General features: G+C 41.4%; 2 protein-coding genes across 2 annotated transcripts; one reads left to right on the forward strand and one right to left on the reverse strand.

Moving 5' to 3' along the window:
• Window positions 1–1492: 1492 nt before the first annotated feature.
• LOC115816201 (transmembrane protein 68-like) lies at window positions 1493–3791 on the reverse strand. Its single transcript, XM_030779169.1, has 6 exons — window positions 3548–3791; window positions 3157–3324; window positions 2243–2436; window positions 1970–2030; window positions 1736–1875; window positions 1493–1615 (listed from the first exon to the last, which is right to left on the reverse strand). The coding sequence occupies exons 1-6, from the start codon at window positions 3789–3791 to the stop codon at window positions 1493–1495; spliced, it is 930 nt and encodes a 309-aa protein (XP_030635029.1).
• A 2763-nt stretch (window positions 3792–6554) lies between these two features.
• Window positions 6555–13676, forward strand: LOC115816202 (tyrosine-protein kinase Lyn-like). The gene is made up of 12 exons (XM_030779170.1): window positions 6555–6647; window positions 7015–7060; window positions 7222–7327; window positions 7751–7849; window positions 7951–8054; window positions 8713–8862; window positions 9342–9494; window positions 10870–11052; window positions 11768–11844; window positions 12143–12296; window positions 12741–12872; window positions 13474–13676. The coding sequence occupies exons 1-12, from the start codon at window positions 6555–6557 to the stop codon at window positions 13674–13676; spliced, it is 1500 nt and encodes a 499-aa protein (XP_030635030.1).
• Window positions 13677–13729: the final 53 nt, after the last annotated feature.

A 13729-nucleotide genomic window follows, 5' to 3' on the forward strand; every position in this document is an offset into this window, starting at 1 on the left:
GTGTTTATGACTAGCACGGGCCCACCCTGTGCTTTACTGTAATCTTGTTAGAAAAAGCTTTGAAGTGCTCAGAGCCACAGATGTCATAGAATCAAGGTGATCCTTTAGCACAGTGCTGAACTCTCTACACGGTACATGAGACCGAATATGTTCACCACTGTATCTCAAGCTGTACTCTCCTTCGCAAAGCTGGTCATAACTCACATACCTTAACGTGACTGCCACTTATGGTTGTTTGTCATCTCATTCTTTTGGTTGAGACTGTGTTGAACAGACACGAGTTTGTATAAATTTAATTGTGTATAAATCGTTCTTTGGTGTTACAATGAATTTAAATGTATAAGAATGGATATGTTTTACACAAATCTGACAAAAATATTAGATTAGAATATGTGAAAGATTTTTTTTTGTGTACAGACTGTTTTGTGTAGAGTAGAGCACTGAAGTATGTGTATTTATCAAAATGCAACTCCTGGAAACCAGTGGCAGCTGAAATTTGTTGTTACATATTTTCAATTAAAATGTATTGTTACGTATGTGACTTATTATTGTCATTATTATTTTATTTGTATATCCAGCACCTGCTAAGAAATTTAGCGTGCGTGAAGGGAAAATGTGTGTTCATGCTTTTCGCTTGCACAAGCACACAGGGCGATTACTCAATTCCGCCACTAGATGGTGAGCTTGAGCGCTTTGTCCATCTCAGCCCACCAGAGGGCAGCAGAAAACACTGATTAGACAACAGGGACACCAGCTGGCTGTAGGATAATAATGCTACAATGTATTGAAAATTGACATCTCAAAATATAGGTGAACTCTGAAAATACACAGAAAGATTCCTGTCATCCATATTTTTATTGTGTGTTCACATACATGAAAATAAGTGCATCCATTTCAATATGAATTGTATTTCAATATCTACACTCACATGAATGGCCGTACACAGAGACATCCAATGTCACACACATATTACTCACGTATTGCAAGCTCTCGCGTAACAGTAACAAAAAATAAATAGTAAAACCATATATATTAAAATAATAAGTAAATTTCTCACCGTCACTAGACTACTACAGTACTCATGCTTGCGTGAGAGCGATTCTTTTATGTTCCAGAGAGTTTGAAGACACGTGGCAGTGGACCTCAGTTGTGCTGTGATCTCTTGAGTCTCACATTTTATATAGCTGCAAACATGAAATATATGGGGACTTGTAAAATGTACCCAGCACCTAACATGCCTATTTTGGCTTGTACCCTGTGGAATGACCTGATTGGACAACTTTCCGTCAATCATGTCCTCACATAATAAAGTGCGGTGCCCGACACTGCACAGCACAAGAGTTTGGATGGAATATTGCTTCACGCGGGAATGTTTAACATGATCTTAACATGAGTGTTACGTATAAAAAGGTGTTCGACTTCATCACACATCTTTTTTTACACCTCAGGAGCTGGTATCAAACCCCCCTGGACTGTGGATAGCTGGCATATTTTAGTCTTGTTTGATTGTTGCGTGTGCAGTGTCTGTGGGCTGGAATCTTTCTAACAGTGCTCGAACAATACTGCCCGGAATCTTCTGATGCTGTTCAATCAGAGCCTGGAGAGCTAGCTGCACCTGAGAGAGAGAGAGAGAGAGAGAGAGAGGGAGGGAAGAGCAAGAAGGAGGACTGATTACATTTCCTCTGCTTCCTCCTTGATGACGGTACATTTTAAGTGACCGCTAAACAAACGTTACCTTCTCCGCCAGTTTCTCTGCTGTTAAGCTGGGGTCGTATGGAATCGGGTCACCCAAGTAAGTGCGGAATTTGACCGGAAAACCACCGTACACTGGAGCTATAGGCACACGGTACCTCTCGTACACCCATCGGAAAAACCCTTTAACAACATGAAAACAAGCTAAGTATCAAAGCTGATAGTCAGAAGAGGTTGAGAGATAAAGTGCCCATATGTGAGTGACTCCTTGGCTTACTTAGTGTTCCAAGTGACCGGAATCCTTCTCGTACATTCTGTGTAAACATCGGAATAACAGGCTAGAATATAAAGCACAGACACAAAAAAACATTTTGAATGATCTTACGTCAGTTGAACGGCAGTAATGTGTTTATGTATATGTCTGTATGTGTGTGTGTGTGTGTGTGTGTGTGTGTGTGTATGTGTGTGTGTGTGTGTGTGCGTGTGTAGAAGTGTGCATGTGTATGTGTATATGAGTATGTGTGTGTTTGTGTGTCCTGGGCTCACTAACCACTCCAGAGTCGATGGCCACCTGTGCAAATCCTGTGCGTTTGCCCCACATTAACGGGTACATCTGGTCACTTAGCAACGCTTCTCTCACACCACCTGGAGAGATGCCCAGAAGATGCCCATTCCTCAGCGCCCGCACACACTCCTCACGAGGGCCATGAATCACGCTAAAGACCTCCAACAGCAGCTTAAACCCTAAACACATACACATCCATAGAACACATAAATCTATATAAACCCATAAAACCCCTATACACACACACACAACCATACAAACAATAAACCTATAGAAACCCTGCACAAACACACACTGATAATAACAATATACATGTCCATAAAAACCCTAATACATACACACATCTATACAAAAAACATTCCCATACAAACCCTGTACACAGACTGATACGAAATACATAACTATACAAACCCTATAAAACATATAGTGATACAAAACACATACCCGTACAAATCCTACACAAGCCACTATATCTGGAGGTAAGCAGTACATCTGCATACCAGTGTAGAGACATACACATACGTATACATACATTGAGAAAAGACCTGTTCACGCACACAGGTCGAGACATTCACATCAAAAACACGCATACACCTCATATAAACCCACGCTCCCGGCAAGAGCTTAAACACACTCGCATGCGTACCCTACAAGACAGACTTCACCCTAAAAATACACACACTCACACACAGTTCTCTGTACTTTCTCATTCTGTCTCTCTCTCTCTCACACACACACACAGTCCTCAGTCCTCTCACTCTCTCTCACACACACACACACAGTCCTCTCTCACTCTCTCTCTCTCACACACACACACACACTGACACACAGCCCTCGGTCCTCTCTTGTCCTCTCTCATCCTCTCTCTCTCTCTCTCTCTCTCTCTCACACACACACACCTGGCATTTTAAACAGGATGTGATCAGCCACTGAGTGGCAAGTTCGTCCCTTCAGGATGATGACTCTGGCCAGGAAGTAGTAATAGTCTATAGGAATAGCCCCGTGATAGTACACAATCAATGCCGGGCCTGAATCCGGAATCTTCTCCAATCCGTGCAGCTCGTAACCTGAGAGGGGAAGAGAAATGGGAAGAGAAATGAGGTGATCAGTGGCTGATTCAACCCCATGATTTAAAAAAAAAAAAAAAGCGCTTGACAAGAGTTAATCAGACCGTTTGACAGGCTGATCAGAGTTAAGTGGGTTCATGCAGGGGCAATATTAAAAAAAAAAGGCCTATTGCAAAGACATGAATGTGTGGGAGCACATGTGTGCAGTGTGTGTACACTGTACCATGCCAGACAGTAGCGTGGGCGTCCCAAAGCGTTGCCAAGGTTCTTCGTGCACACTGCCACAGCGTGTGTGTGTACGCCTCCTTCAACTCGTTCTTCCTCTTATAGAGGTGGAGGAAGAGGATGGACAGGTAAAGGAAGAATACAATGACAAAGGGCAGGAGGAAGACCAGCACGAATGGAGAACATGCCCACCACAGTAAGTCCCACAGGCAGGAAATGACATCAGAAGCCTCCACGTCCATTGTGCATCTTGCCTGTCACAGTAAATGGCTATGCATTTCCATACATAGAGGACAGAACAACTACAAGAGTACAAACAAAAAAGAGGAGTTATTTACATAAACAAAAACACTGGATAAACACACAGTGAATTTATGGAACAAGTGCTCAACAGCACACCCTGGAGTAAAACTCTGCACATTCAAATGAATATAAAGCATAAGCAAATTCATAAGACAATGAGTACCAGTGTGCTAATGTGAACATGATTTCAGTCTGTAGATATTATGCAGTCTGGCCACAATAAATGGCCTCATCACACATTCTGATTCCAGTAATTACGTATGAAAGGTCAGACACACAAAAAATAAGGAGTTACAGTGAAAGCACGTTCATAACATCCCCGTAGCAATAAATTCTGTTGCCGAGAGACATACAAGTGTTGTGAATTGCATTGCGTTTCTCTGTTTAATACGTTTTTTTTCGAGAGTCAAATCAATCATTCGCAACCACATTTCCCAGTATATCCTTTCCTTGCACTGTGCTGTCACACGACCATAAAAAACGCAGCACAGCTTAATTGCGATTTCAGTAGTCTTTTTAATCGTTTTGAGCTCAGCAGCCTGTCATTTAATTAAGGTCCTAGAATCGTTTACGTGAGTCGTTGAACATCACACACCTGTGTGGAGCGCGATTCCATCCCAACAACAGGGATGTTCCAACCTCATCTCGCGCTGCTGGTAGATGCTCTTCGGTCTTTGGTTGTACTAAACTGTCATCTGTCCCATAAACAGGACACGGTTCCCAATGGTATGACTTCATATCCGGATGTTGATCGCGGGAGATGTAGTTCTTTAAGGTTTACCTTCACGTTTTGTTCAGACGAAATAACAGAAAAAATACTTTCTTAATTCGTTATATTAAATAAATGAATACAGACAGACATACAGACAGACAGAAAGATAGATAGATAGATAGATAGATAGATAGATAGATAGATAGATAGATAGATAGATAGATAGATAGAATTATGACAGTCGAGCGTAACAGAATTTATTCCCACAGAAGTTACACTGTTGTTGCATTTGCAGTTATCTTGGAAATATTTGGATTTCTAGAAGCCTACAACAGTGAGGAAGGTAGGATCTATGAATTCGTTCCGTAGTATGAACACATGTCGAATAAATCGCTTGATAATGAGCCCTTCAAATATCCAAGATCCCTGGAGTCAAGCTTTACGGGAGACATTATAAGTCACGTTTAACATTCATTTATTCATAGACCAGACCACTGGTTTTTACAGTCTCCGGAGATTGCTGTTTCACAACGTTGTGTCAGGTGCTTTTCTTTCTAATCACGTCAACCTCTCATCCTCAGATGATTATTTTCCACCACGTTTTCAGACAGGTTCATTCAGATTTCTAGTGTCAAATATCGCAGGCATCCTGAACAGTGCTGATTCCATCAACTACGGAGCTGAGGTCTGGCTGTGCAGAGCGGGTCTCGAGGGAGCGTCAAGGCTGCGCGCGCTAGGGCGTTATTGTTAGCGAATGCAAATCTTTAAAATAACTTTGCAGGAAGTTAAACGGTGTGGAATACTCGTATGCTGCGTCTACATCTTCTGTTTTACCCACCTAGAACGGCAGTTTACTTTCTTGTTGAACCTCAAGTGAAAATAGAATTTCTGTTTTGGAAGACTTTTGCGGTGGATGTACAAAATAATAAAAGTCAAGCTCACCCTACTGTGATTTTGCGTGCGTGCGTTTTGAGACGGACAGGTGAGGAATTGTGGGACTACGGGGTGAGTGACAATGGTGTTATCAAAAAAGAAAGAAAGAAAGAAAGAAACGTTTCTATCAATAACATTGAAAAGGACATGTTTATACCTTTATTACAATGTTCTGCATTGTCATACCTGCTGTATCACGATATTTATGTAGGTATAATATTTAGATATTTAGGTATTATAATTGTCTGTGTTCATTTGGGTAACAGTGAAATTATAAAAACACTTATAAAACTCCGTAGTCTCTAAAACACCTCATATTCAAAGCTCTGCATTTGTAGAGGCGTTTAAATTACTATTTGATAACTAATAATTGTGTTTCCCTCTGGCCTTGTAAATGATCTGGCATCGTGTGGTTATAGTCAAGAGCTAGTACCGATGTGATGGAAATAACTATACATGTGTAATAGTTCGCCTTTGTTGGAGGATGTTATATTGATTTTAAAATGCTTTACACCAGTAATCTAGTAACTGAATTTTTAGGTCCTTGCTGAGTTGCTTTTTGGAAAACTTTCAGTGGTCAAATCTAGCTCATATCATGTATGATTTTGATTAGATAACTCGAAAAACTTTTGAGCTGCTACATTTCTGACTACCCAGCAGCTTGAAAGCCCACAGACTGAAAAAAAAAAAAAAAACGAATTAAGAGTGCTTTAAAGGGGTGTGATGGAGGGGAAATTCCAGTGTATGTCTAAGAAGTGAAATGAGCAGAACTAGAGGAGTGTATGTCACAGTTAATTTGCAAGACCCTGCTGGCTGTTGTACCTGTTACTTTGTATAGCTGTGTTGTTTCCTCTTTCACAAGTCAATACTACCACAGGAGATAACATTTCAACAGGTCTGTCATCAAATTTCTTCAGCACGTACATAAGACTTAAATCACCTTTCAACTCTCAAACAGTATCCAAGGGTTTCTACAACTGATCTCTCTTTTCTCTCTCTCTGTCTCTCTCTCTCTCTCTCTCTCTTAGTCTGTCTGACTGTCTGCTCCCCCTATAGTATGGGTTGCGTGAGCTCTAAATTAAAAGTGGGTAGACTCATTGGACAGACATCCCAGAATGACGGATGTAGCAGAGATCCAACATCCCTGCCGGTGAGTCCTCTCTCACAAACACTCTCACACAGTCATTTGCAAACACTCACACACAAACATAGCATTTTTCACTATATTATACACGACATATTGACTCAATGGCCATATTCCCAAGTAGAATGCCGCACTTATACAGAGCTTTCAATCATGCATTTATTTATAGCTTAATGAAGTATAACAAAGCACACATTGTATTTGTTCTTCCAGCTCAGCATGCAAACGTTCACTTATACATTCAAATATATTGGTTCATCTTCCAGTGAAGTTACTGACCAGCTACCTCTGTTGCATGTTCAGTTAAAATTTGCATAACATAGGTGTCTCTGTGGTGTACTCATATTCAGTTTACTGCTTTGTTTCTTTTCAGAGGTCCTCTTCTTTGCTTCCCGGGCAAATTCTGCAGAACATGAATGGTACCTCTACCCCCCTACCCAAACCCACCATCTCTTTCTCATACACACACACACACACACACACACACACGCTCAATTATGCAGTTCTCCTTTTCATGGCACTTTTCATACTGTTCTCTAAACAGTTGTGTTTGAATTTGTGCTTTTTTTTTCATCTACAGCAGAAAGGGCAAAAGAAAAGACAGTTGTGACACTGTACTCATATGACCCCAGAAATAAGGATGATCTCTCGTTTAAAAAAGGGGAAAAACTCCAAATACTGGAGGAGTAAGTACAACCCATTCAGTTATTCACAATATATTTTATTTCATATATCTATTTCCTGTATCCCAAAATCAAACTTTGACCCTCAGTCATACCATAATTTTTCTTCTACAATGAAGTTCTATACTGACTAAAAAATCTTTTTTTTTTATCAGCAAGAATGCACAAAATGCCATTAGATGCACAAAATTTACAAATTACCTCTTGGGTTTTGTTCACATGCAGTATTGGGTACACATACAGTATTGGGTACAGACTTCATAGTCAGTATCATGCATCCAATGAATGTAAGAATGAATATTTTCTATGAAAACAGGGACATAAACTGATTTTGTTTTATGATGGAAATAGTGCTTTACTCACAGAGGTGTTACCGTACTCTGTGTGTGTGTGTGTGTGTGTGTGTGTGTGTGTGTATGTGTGTAGAGATGGAGAGTGGTGGAAGGCCAAATCTCTGGCCACTGGTAAAGTAGGACTGATACCCTCCAACTACGTAGCAGCAGTGGACAGCATGGACAGATATGAGTGAGTCTACACACACACTGCCACACAAACTACAACAAAGACGTACACAAATCTCCCACACACAAACACGTTCTCTAATATCTGTCTTTGTAATGACACAGGTGGTTCTTCAAAAACATTAGTCGAAGAGATGCTGAGAGGCAGCTGCTGGCTCCTGCCAACAAACCTGGAGCCTTCCTCATACGAGAGAGTGAGACAACAGCAGGTCCGCTACCGACACACACACACACACACACACACACACACACACACACACACACAGCCAACAAACCTGGAGCCTTCCTCTTACGAGAGAGTGAGACAACAGCAGGTCCGCTACCGACACACACACACACACACACACACACACGCACACACACACACACATTGCCAACAAACCTAGAGCCTTCCTCATACGAGAGAGTGAGACAACAGCAGGTCCGCTACCGACACACAGACACACACACACACACACACACACACATGCACGCACACACACATTGCCAACAAACCTGGAGCCTTCCTCATACGAGAGAGTGAGACAACAGCAGGTCCGCTACCGACTCACAGACACACACACACACACACACACACAAACTCATATACTGGCAAGAAACCGGGAGCCTTCCTCATACGAGAGAGTGAGACAACAGCAGGTCCGCTACCGACTCACAGACACACACACACACACACTCACACTTATATATTGTACTCCCTGAGCATTATTTTTGAAAGGTTTGCATTATAAAAACAGATATATTTACTTTCCTATCCGTGTTTGTGATGATGCTGATGATGCTAATGATGATGATGATGATGATGATGATGCTGATGATGTGTGTGTCTGTGTGTCTGTGTGTGCTTGCGTGTTGTTTTTATTCCAGGGAGTTATTCAATGTCAGTGAGGGATATGATGCCTGATGGTTCAGACATAATCAAGCATTATAAAATCCGCGTGCTGGATAAAGGAGGATACTACATCTCTCCCAGAATCACTTTCACCAACCTGCAAAATCTCATCACACACTACCAGAGTAAGAGGCCACGCACACACACACACACACACGCACGCAAACAGTCCATTTGATCACAAATACAGCATTAGAATCATATTTCACTGTATTCTTCATATGTATCGCAAGTTTTCAGTGTCTGGTTTTTCTATCCTTCCTTGACTGATAAAAATATCTGCACTTATAAACATGTCTGTTGACTTCATTTAGATCAAGTGAAATCACTAAAATGCATTTAGTATAATGTTTTGCCTTATGTAAATGTGCATGTTACACTTACTACAATCCCTAGATACAAAGACAGTGAAAATATATGTTTTTTAATATCCTGAAATTCTCTCCCATCCAAAACAAATGAACATCACCCAACCACATATCTGAATTGTTGTGGAATTTGCGTATAAAGTTAAATGGCACAGTGAGCAAACTTGGGTCTCTTTATTGAAGGAATAAATGTCTTCTCTGTGTGTGTGTATGTGCGTGCGTGTGTGTATGAGTAGAGCAGGCTGATGGATTGTGTCGGAAGTTGGACAAAGTGTGTGTGAAGCCAAAGGTGGAGACACCGTGGGCTAAAGATGCTTGGGAGATCTCTAAAGACACTCTGCGCATGGTGAAGAAGCTTGGGGCAGGCCAGTTTGGAGAGGTCTGGATGGGTGAGTCTCTCTGTCTGTACGGATGTGTCTAAGTGTGTGATAAACCGTATGTGCATGGTGAAGAAGCTTGGGGCAGGCCAGTTTGGAGAGGTGTGGATGGGTGAGTCTCTCTGTCTGTACGGATGTGTCTAAGTGAGTGATAAACCGTATGTGCATGGTGAAGAAGCTTGGGGCAGGCCAGTTTGGGGAGGTGTGGATGGGTGAGTCTCTCTGTCTGTATGGATGTGTCTAAGTGAGTGATAAACCGTATGTGCATGGTGAAGAAGCTTGGGGCAGGCCAGTTTGGGGAGGTGTGGATGGGTGAGTCTCTTTGTCTGTATGGATGTGTCTAAGTGTGTGATAAACCGTATGTGCATGTATGTGGGAATGTGTGAGAGCGTGTGCATAGCGTCTGAGACTGTGTGTGTGTGTGTGTGTGTGTGTGTGTGTGTGTGGCAGCAGCATTTTCATTGATTAAAATACAATAAGACTCAGAAACCTGTAGGTTAATTTCAGTATCGTTTTAGCCACCTCTTTTGGAAACAAGTTTCATTTTAGGTTTTAGATTAAGTCCTGTTTCCGTTTCAGTTATATTTTAGACGTTTTAATTCATTTTAGTCAGTACAAAAATGCCTTTATTTGATGAGTTCTGCATTACTCTTACTTTTGCTTAAGATTAGTCTTAACATTTTTTTACATTGTTTAGTTTTGAAACGATGACTTGGAAGTCTAGTTTACAATCTTTGATCGTTTTTTAAGTAAGCGCAATGCCAAATGACGGGCACTTTAGACACATCAACTGACCTTTTGACCCCATTTCCGTAGGAACAGCCACATTTTGCATTTTAGGTTTTTTTAACGTTACACAAAACGACGGCGCGTCAAATAGAAACAGAAACTAACCTGTACATTTTCCAAGGAATTTAGGTCTTGTCATTCTTTTGGTCTCGTCATCAGTATTAGTCAGAATAAAATTCTAAATTATTTAGTCTTTGTACCTATGCCAAATTTTTTGTCATATCGCTTTTTTCATCATCATCATCATCATAAAAAGAAGTCATCAAAAGGTATTTTAGTTGTAATTTTGGTTGATGAAAATTACACTGGAGAGTGAAGGTGTGTGGTGTTCTTGTCCTTTTCTTTTTTCTTTTTTTTTTTTAACATCTTGAACGGGTCATTGGTTAAGCGCAATGGAACAAAATGGAACCAATAATTATTTCCTGTTTATGCATCAACATAACTTCCTGTTTATATCAATAAACCCCTCTATCACACCTCTCTCTCTCTTTCCCCCTCTCTCTCTCTCTCTCTCTCTCTCTCTTTCCCCCTCTCTCTCTCTCTCTCTCTCTCTCTCTCTCTCTCTCTCTCTCTCTCTCTTTCCCTTTCTCTCTCTCAGCGATGTATAATAATAGCACCAAGGTTGCCGTGAAAACCCTGAAGCCAGGCAGTATGACGGTGGAAGCATTTCTGGAGGAAGCCAACCTGATGAAGAACTTACACCATGACCGTCTGGTCCGCCTCTATGCTGTGTCCACCAAAACCCAACCCATTTACATCATCACAGAGTTCATGGCAAATGGTACATCCTCATATATACACACGTCACATGGACTACATCTTATAGACTGTGTCTTGTACACTACATCTTACAGACTATATCTCATAGACTTCATCTTATAGAGTATATCTTACAGACTACATCTTATAAACTATTTCTTATAGACTACATCTTATAGACAACAGCATCTAAACTGTATCTTATGGACTACATCTTATAGACTGTGTGATTCAGACGGCGCTTGACTTAGCGTCGGTTTGGTTTGAATGAAACTTTGACCCAGTTCTCTTTCTGGACTCTGTTTCTGTCCTTGGCTTCTTGGTCACATATCTGAATTGCACAGAATATGACCAGCCTTATGACAGAGATTGTGAGCCCCTGACTTACTGAGGTTTCTTGACATGAGTCCATTTTTTTTTTATGTGGAAGAATTTTAGATTGTGGTCAATGCAGTAATAAATCTAGCCTTTTGTGGGTTTCCCCTCTCAACTTATTTGTTTCTTTCAGATCTGCATTTATGGTTGGTACATGTTTGCCATTTATGAATAGTGAGGTGGTGGTGGGGAGGGGGGCAATGATTTGGTTATTTTAAAACATTCACACATACTCAGATGTACACATGGTTTTGTCTAATGAAGGAAAGAAGTTTAAAACAACCAAGGATCTGCTACACACACACACACCCCCACCCACACACAACACCAGCACCGTCTCACTGTATCCGTGTCTCTTGCAGGCAGTTTGCTGGATTTTCTGAAGAGCCCGGCAGGCAGGAAATTGCAGCTACCCAAACTCATTGACTTTTCCGCCCAAGTAAGGACAAACACACACAATCACAATCACACGCATGGAACAACACTTAGAAAAATCTCAATAAAAATCCGTTATATGCCTCTGCGGCATTATGTGTCGCGTTGGAAACAGGTGTGCGATATTTTTAGAGACCTTTCTGAGAACACAGACGGGAACTGAATCTTTGATGCATGATGTCACTCTATATGAGTTCTTCTGTGTGTGTGTATGTGTGTGTGTGTTCTCAGAAAAATGAAATACTCCATGTCTTATCATAACTGACAGACTTTGTGTGTGTGTGCGTGTGTGTTTTTTCCAGATTGCAGAAGGAATGGCTTACATTGAAAAGAAGAACTACATCCACAGAGACCTGCGTGCGGCTAACGTGCTGGTCAGTGAGACGCTGCTGTGTAAAATCGCCGACTTCGGTCTCGCCAGGGTCATCGAGGACAACGAGTACACGGCCAGAGAAGGTGTCAACACACGAACGACACAAATCACACAGCATCTCCTGTGGCAGTCTTAATCATTTTACAGAGCTTCATACAGCAACAAGAGCCACAAACGAATTAACGAACTGACTGACCGACTAACCAAGCATTTGGGTTATTTTGATTTGGAAATGTTCGAGCGATGCACTCTGATACAGCCAGAAAAAACAGACCAAGGTTGACGTCACTTTATCGAGTTTTTATTTATTCTTAAAGACCCCAACTTTACAGAGTTAACACGAAATGTAACACAGAGATAAAGTTAGAAGCATAAAACAGATATTAACAAGCGCACCTAACACTATGACTATCACTTCAACTTTACATGGACACCAACCTTGGATTGTGATCACGTTAACTTTACACGGGCACTAACCTTACTGAATTTTCCAGAACAACTCCATTGATTTTTATTGTGCTTTACAGGCGCAAAATTCCCCATTAAGTGGACAGCACCTGAGGCCATAAACTACGGATCCTTCACCATCAAGTCAGACATGTGGTCCTTTGGCATCCTGCTCTATGAGATCGTCACCTATGGCAAAATACCCTACGCAGGTCAGACACAATCTCATTATCACAGTTATTACATTATCATCATCATTATCACAGGGGGAAAAACTGAGGCAGAGGAACAACCTCGGGATAATTTTACTATAGGGGCAAATTTTATTATAGGGACTTTGACTCTAGAAGTCCCGTTGATTGTTTGTGCCAACCACATCTTTTCTCTGATGGATTCAGGAGGTGCACACATCGTTTTCTCAGATAGAAACCTGAAGTCTCTCAGTTTAAGATGAGTTAGAGAAGCTGGAGAACTCTGACCCTCAGAGACTAAACTTGAGAACTTGCCCTTTGTGCTAAAAATATTAATATTTGCTGCCCTCTGTTGGCAAGAGTTAAAAAAAAAACAAAAAACAGAGCAGATCCAACCGTAAAGGTCTCTGTGAAGTTCTGTCAGCTTGTAGAAAACACAAATGTTTGTAGTTTGTGCAAAATCAGTCACACTACCAGAGACTGGACACGGGCTTTGTCGTAGTTGTGTTACTGGTCGTGTGCATGATGAAAAGTTTGATGTCAAAGACTTTAATACGTTTGTCGCTGAGGTCTAGGCAGCTACAGAGACGAGATCCGCTTCTTTCCGTCTTCTCCCTCTCAGGTTTGAGTAACGGAGAGGTGATACAGCGGATACAGCGCGGATACAGGATGCCTTGTCCAGAGAACTGCTCGGAGGAGCTCTACGAAGTCATGACCACCTGCTGGCACGGCAAACCCGAGGAACGGCCGACCTTTGACTACCTGCAGAGCGTCCTGGACGACTTCAACAACGCCACAGAGGGACAGTACCAACAGCAGTCCTGAGGACGACAGAAACAAACAGTCTCACCACAGATTCTTAGAAGAGTTTTGACAAC

Source organism: Chanos chanos, chromosome 7 (genome assembly GCF_902362185.1).
Source record: "Chanos chanos chromosome 7, fChaCha1.1, whole genome shotgun sequence".
NCBI lineage: Eukaryota > Metazoa > Chordata > Actinopteri > Gonorynchiformes > Chanidae > Chanos > Chanos chanos.

Excerpts from the sequence above, each read along its gene's own strand:
- LOC115816202 (XM_030779170.1), top strand. The coding sequence starts at position 6,555 with ATGGGTTGCGTGAGCTCTAAATTAAAAGTGGGTAGACTCATTGGACAG. Across the intron at positions 6,648-7,014 it reads GAGATCCAACATCCCTGCCG|AGGTCCTCTTCTTTGCTTCC; the intron begins GTGAGTCCTCTC and ends GTTTCTTTTCAG. Across the intron at positions 11,845-12,142 it reads TCATTGACTTTTCCGCCCAA|ATTGCAGAAGGAATGGCTTA; the intron begins GTAAGGACAAAC and ends TGTTTTTTCCAG.
- LOC115816201 (XM_030779169.1), bottom strand. The coding sequence starts at position 3,791 with ATGGACGTGGAGGCTTCTGATGTCATTTCCTGCCTGTGGGACTTACTG. Across the intron at positions 3,325-3,547 it reads CCACGCTACTGTCTGGCATG|GTTACGAGCTGCACGGATTG; the intron begins GTACAGTGTACA and ends TTCCCCTCTCAG. Across the intron at positions 2,031-2,242 it reads TGGCCATCGACTCTGGAGTG|CCTGTTATTCCGATGTTTAC; the intron begins GTTAGTGAGCCC and ends TTTATATTCTAG.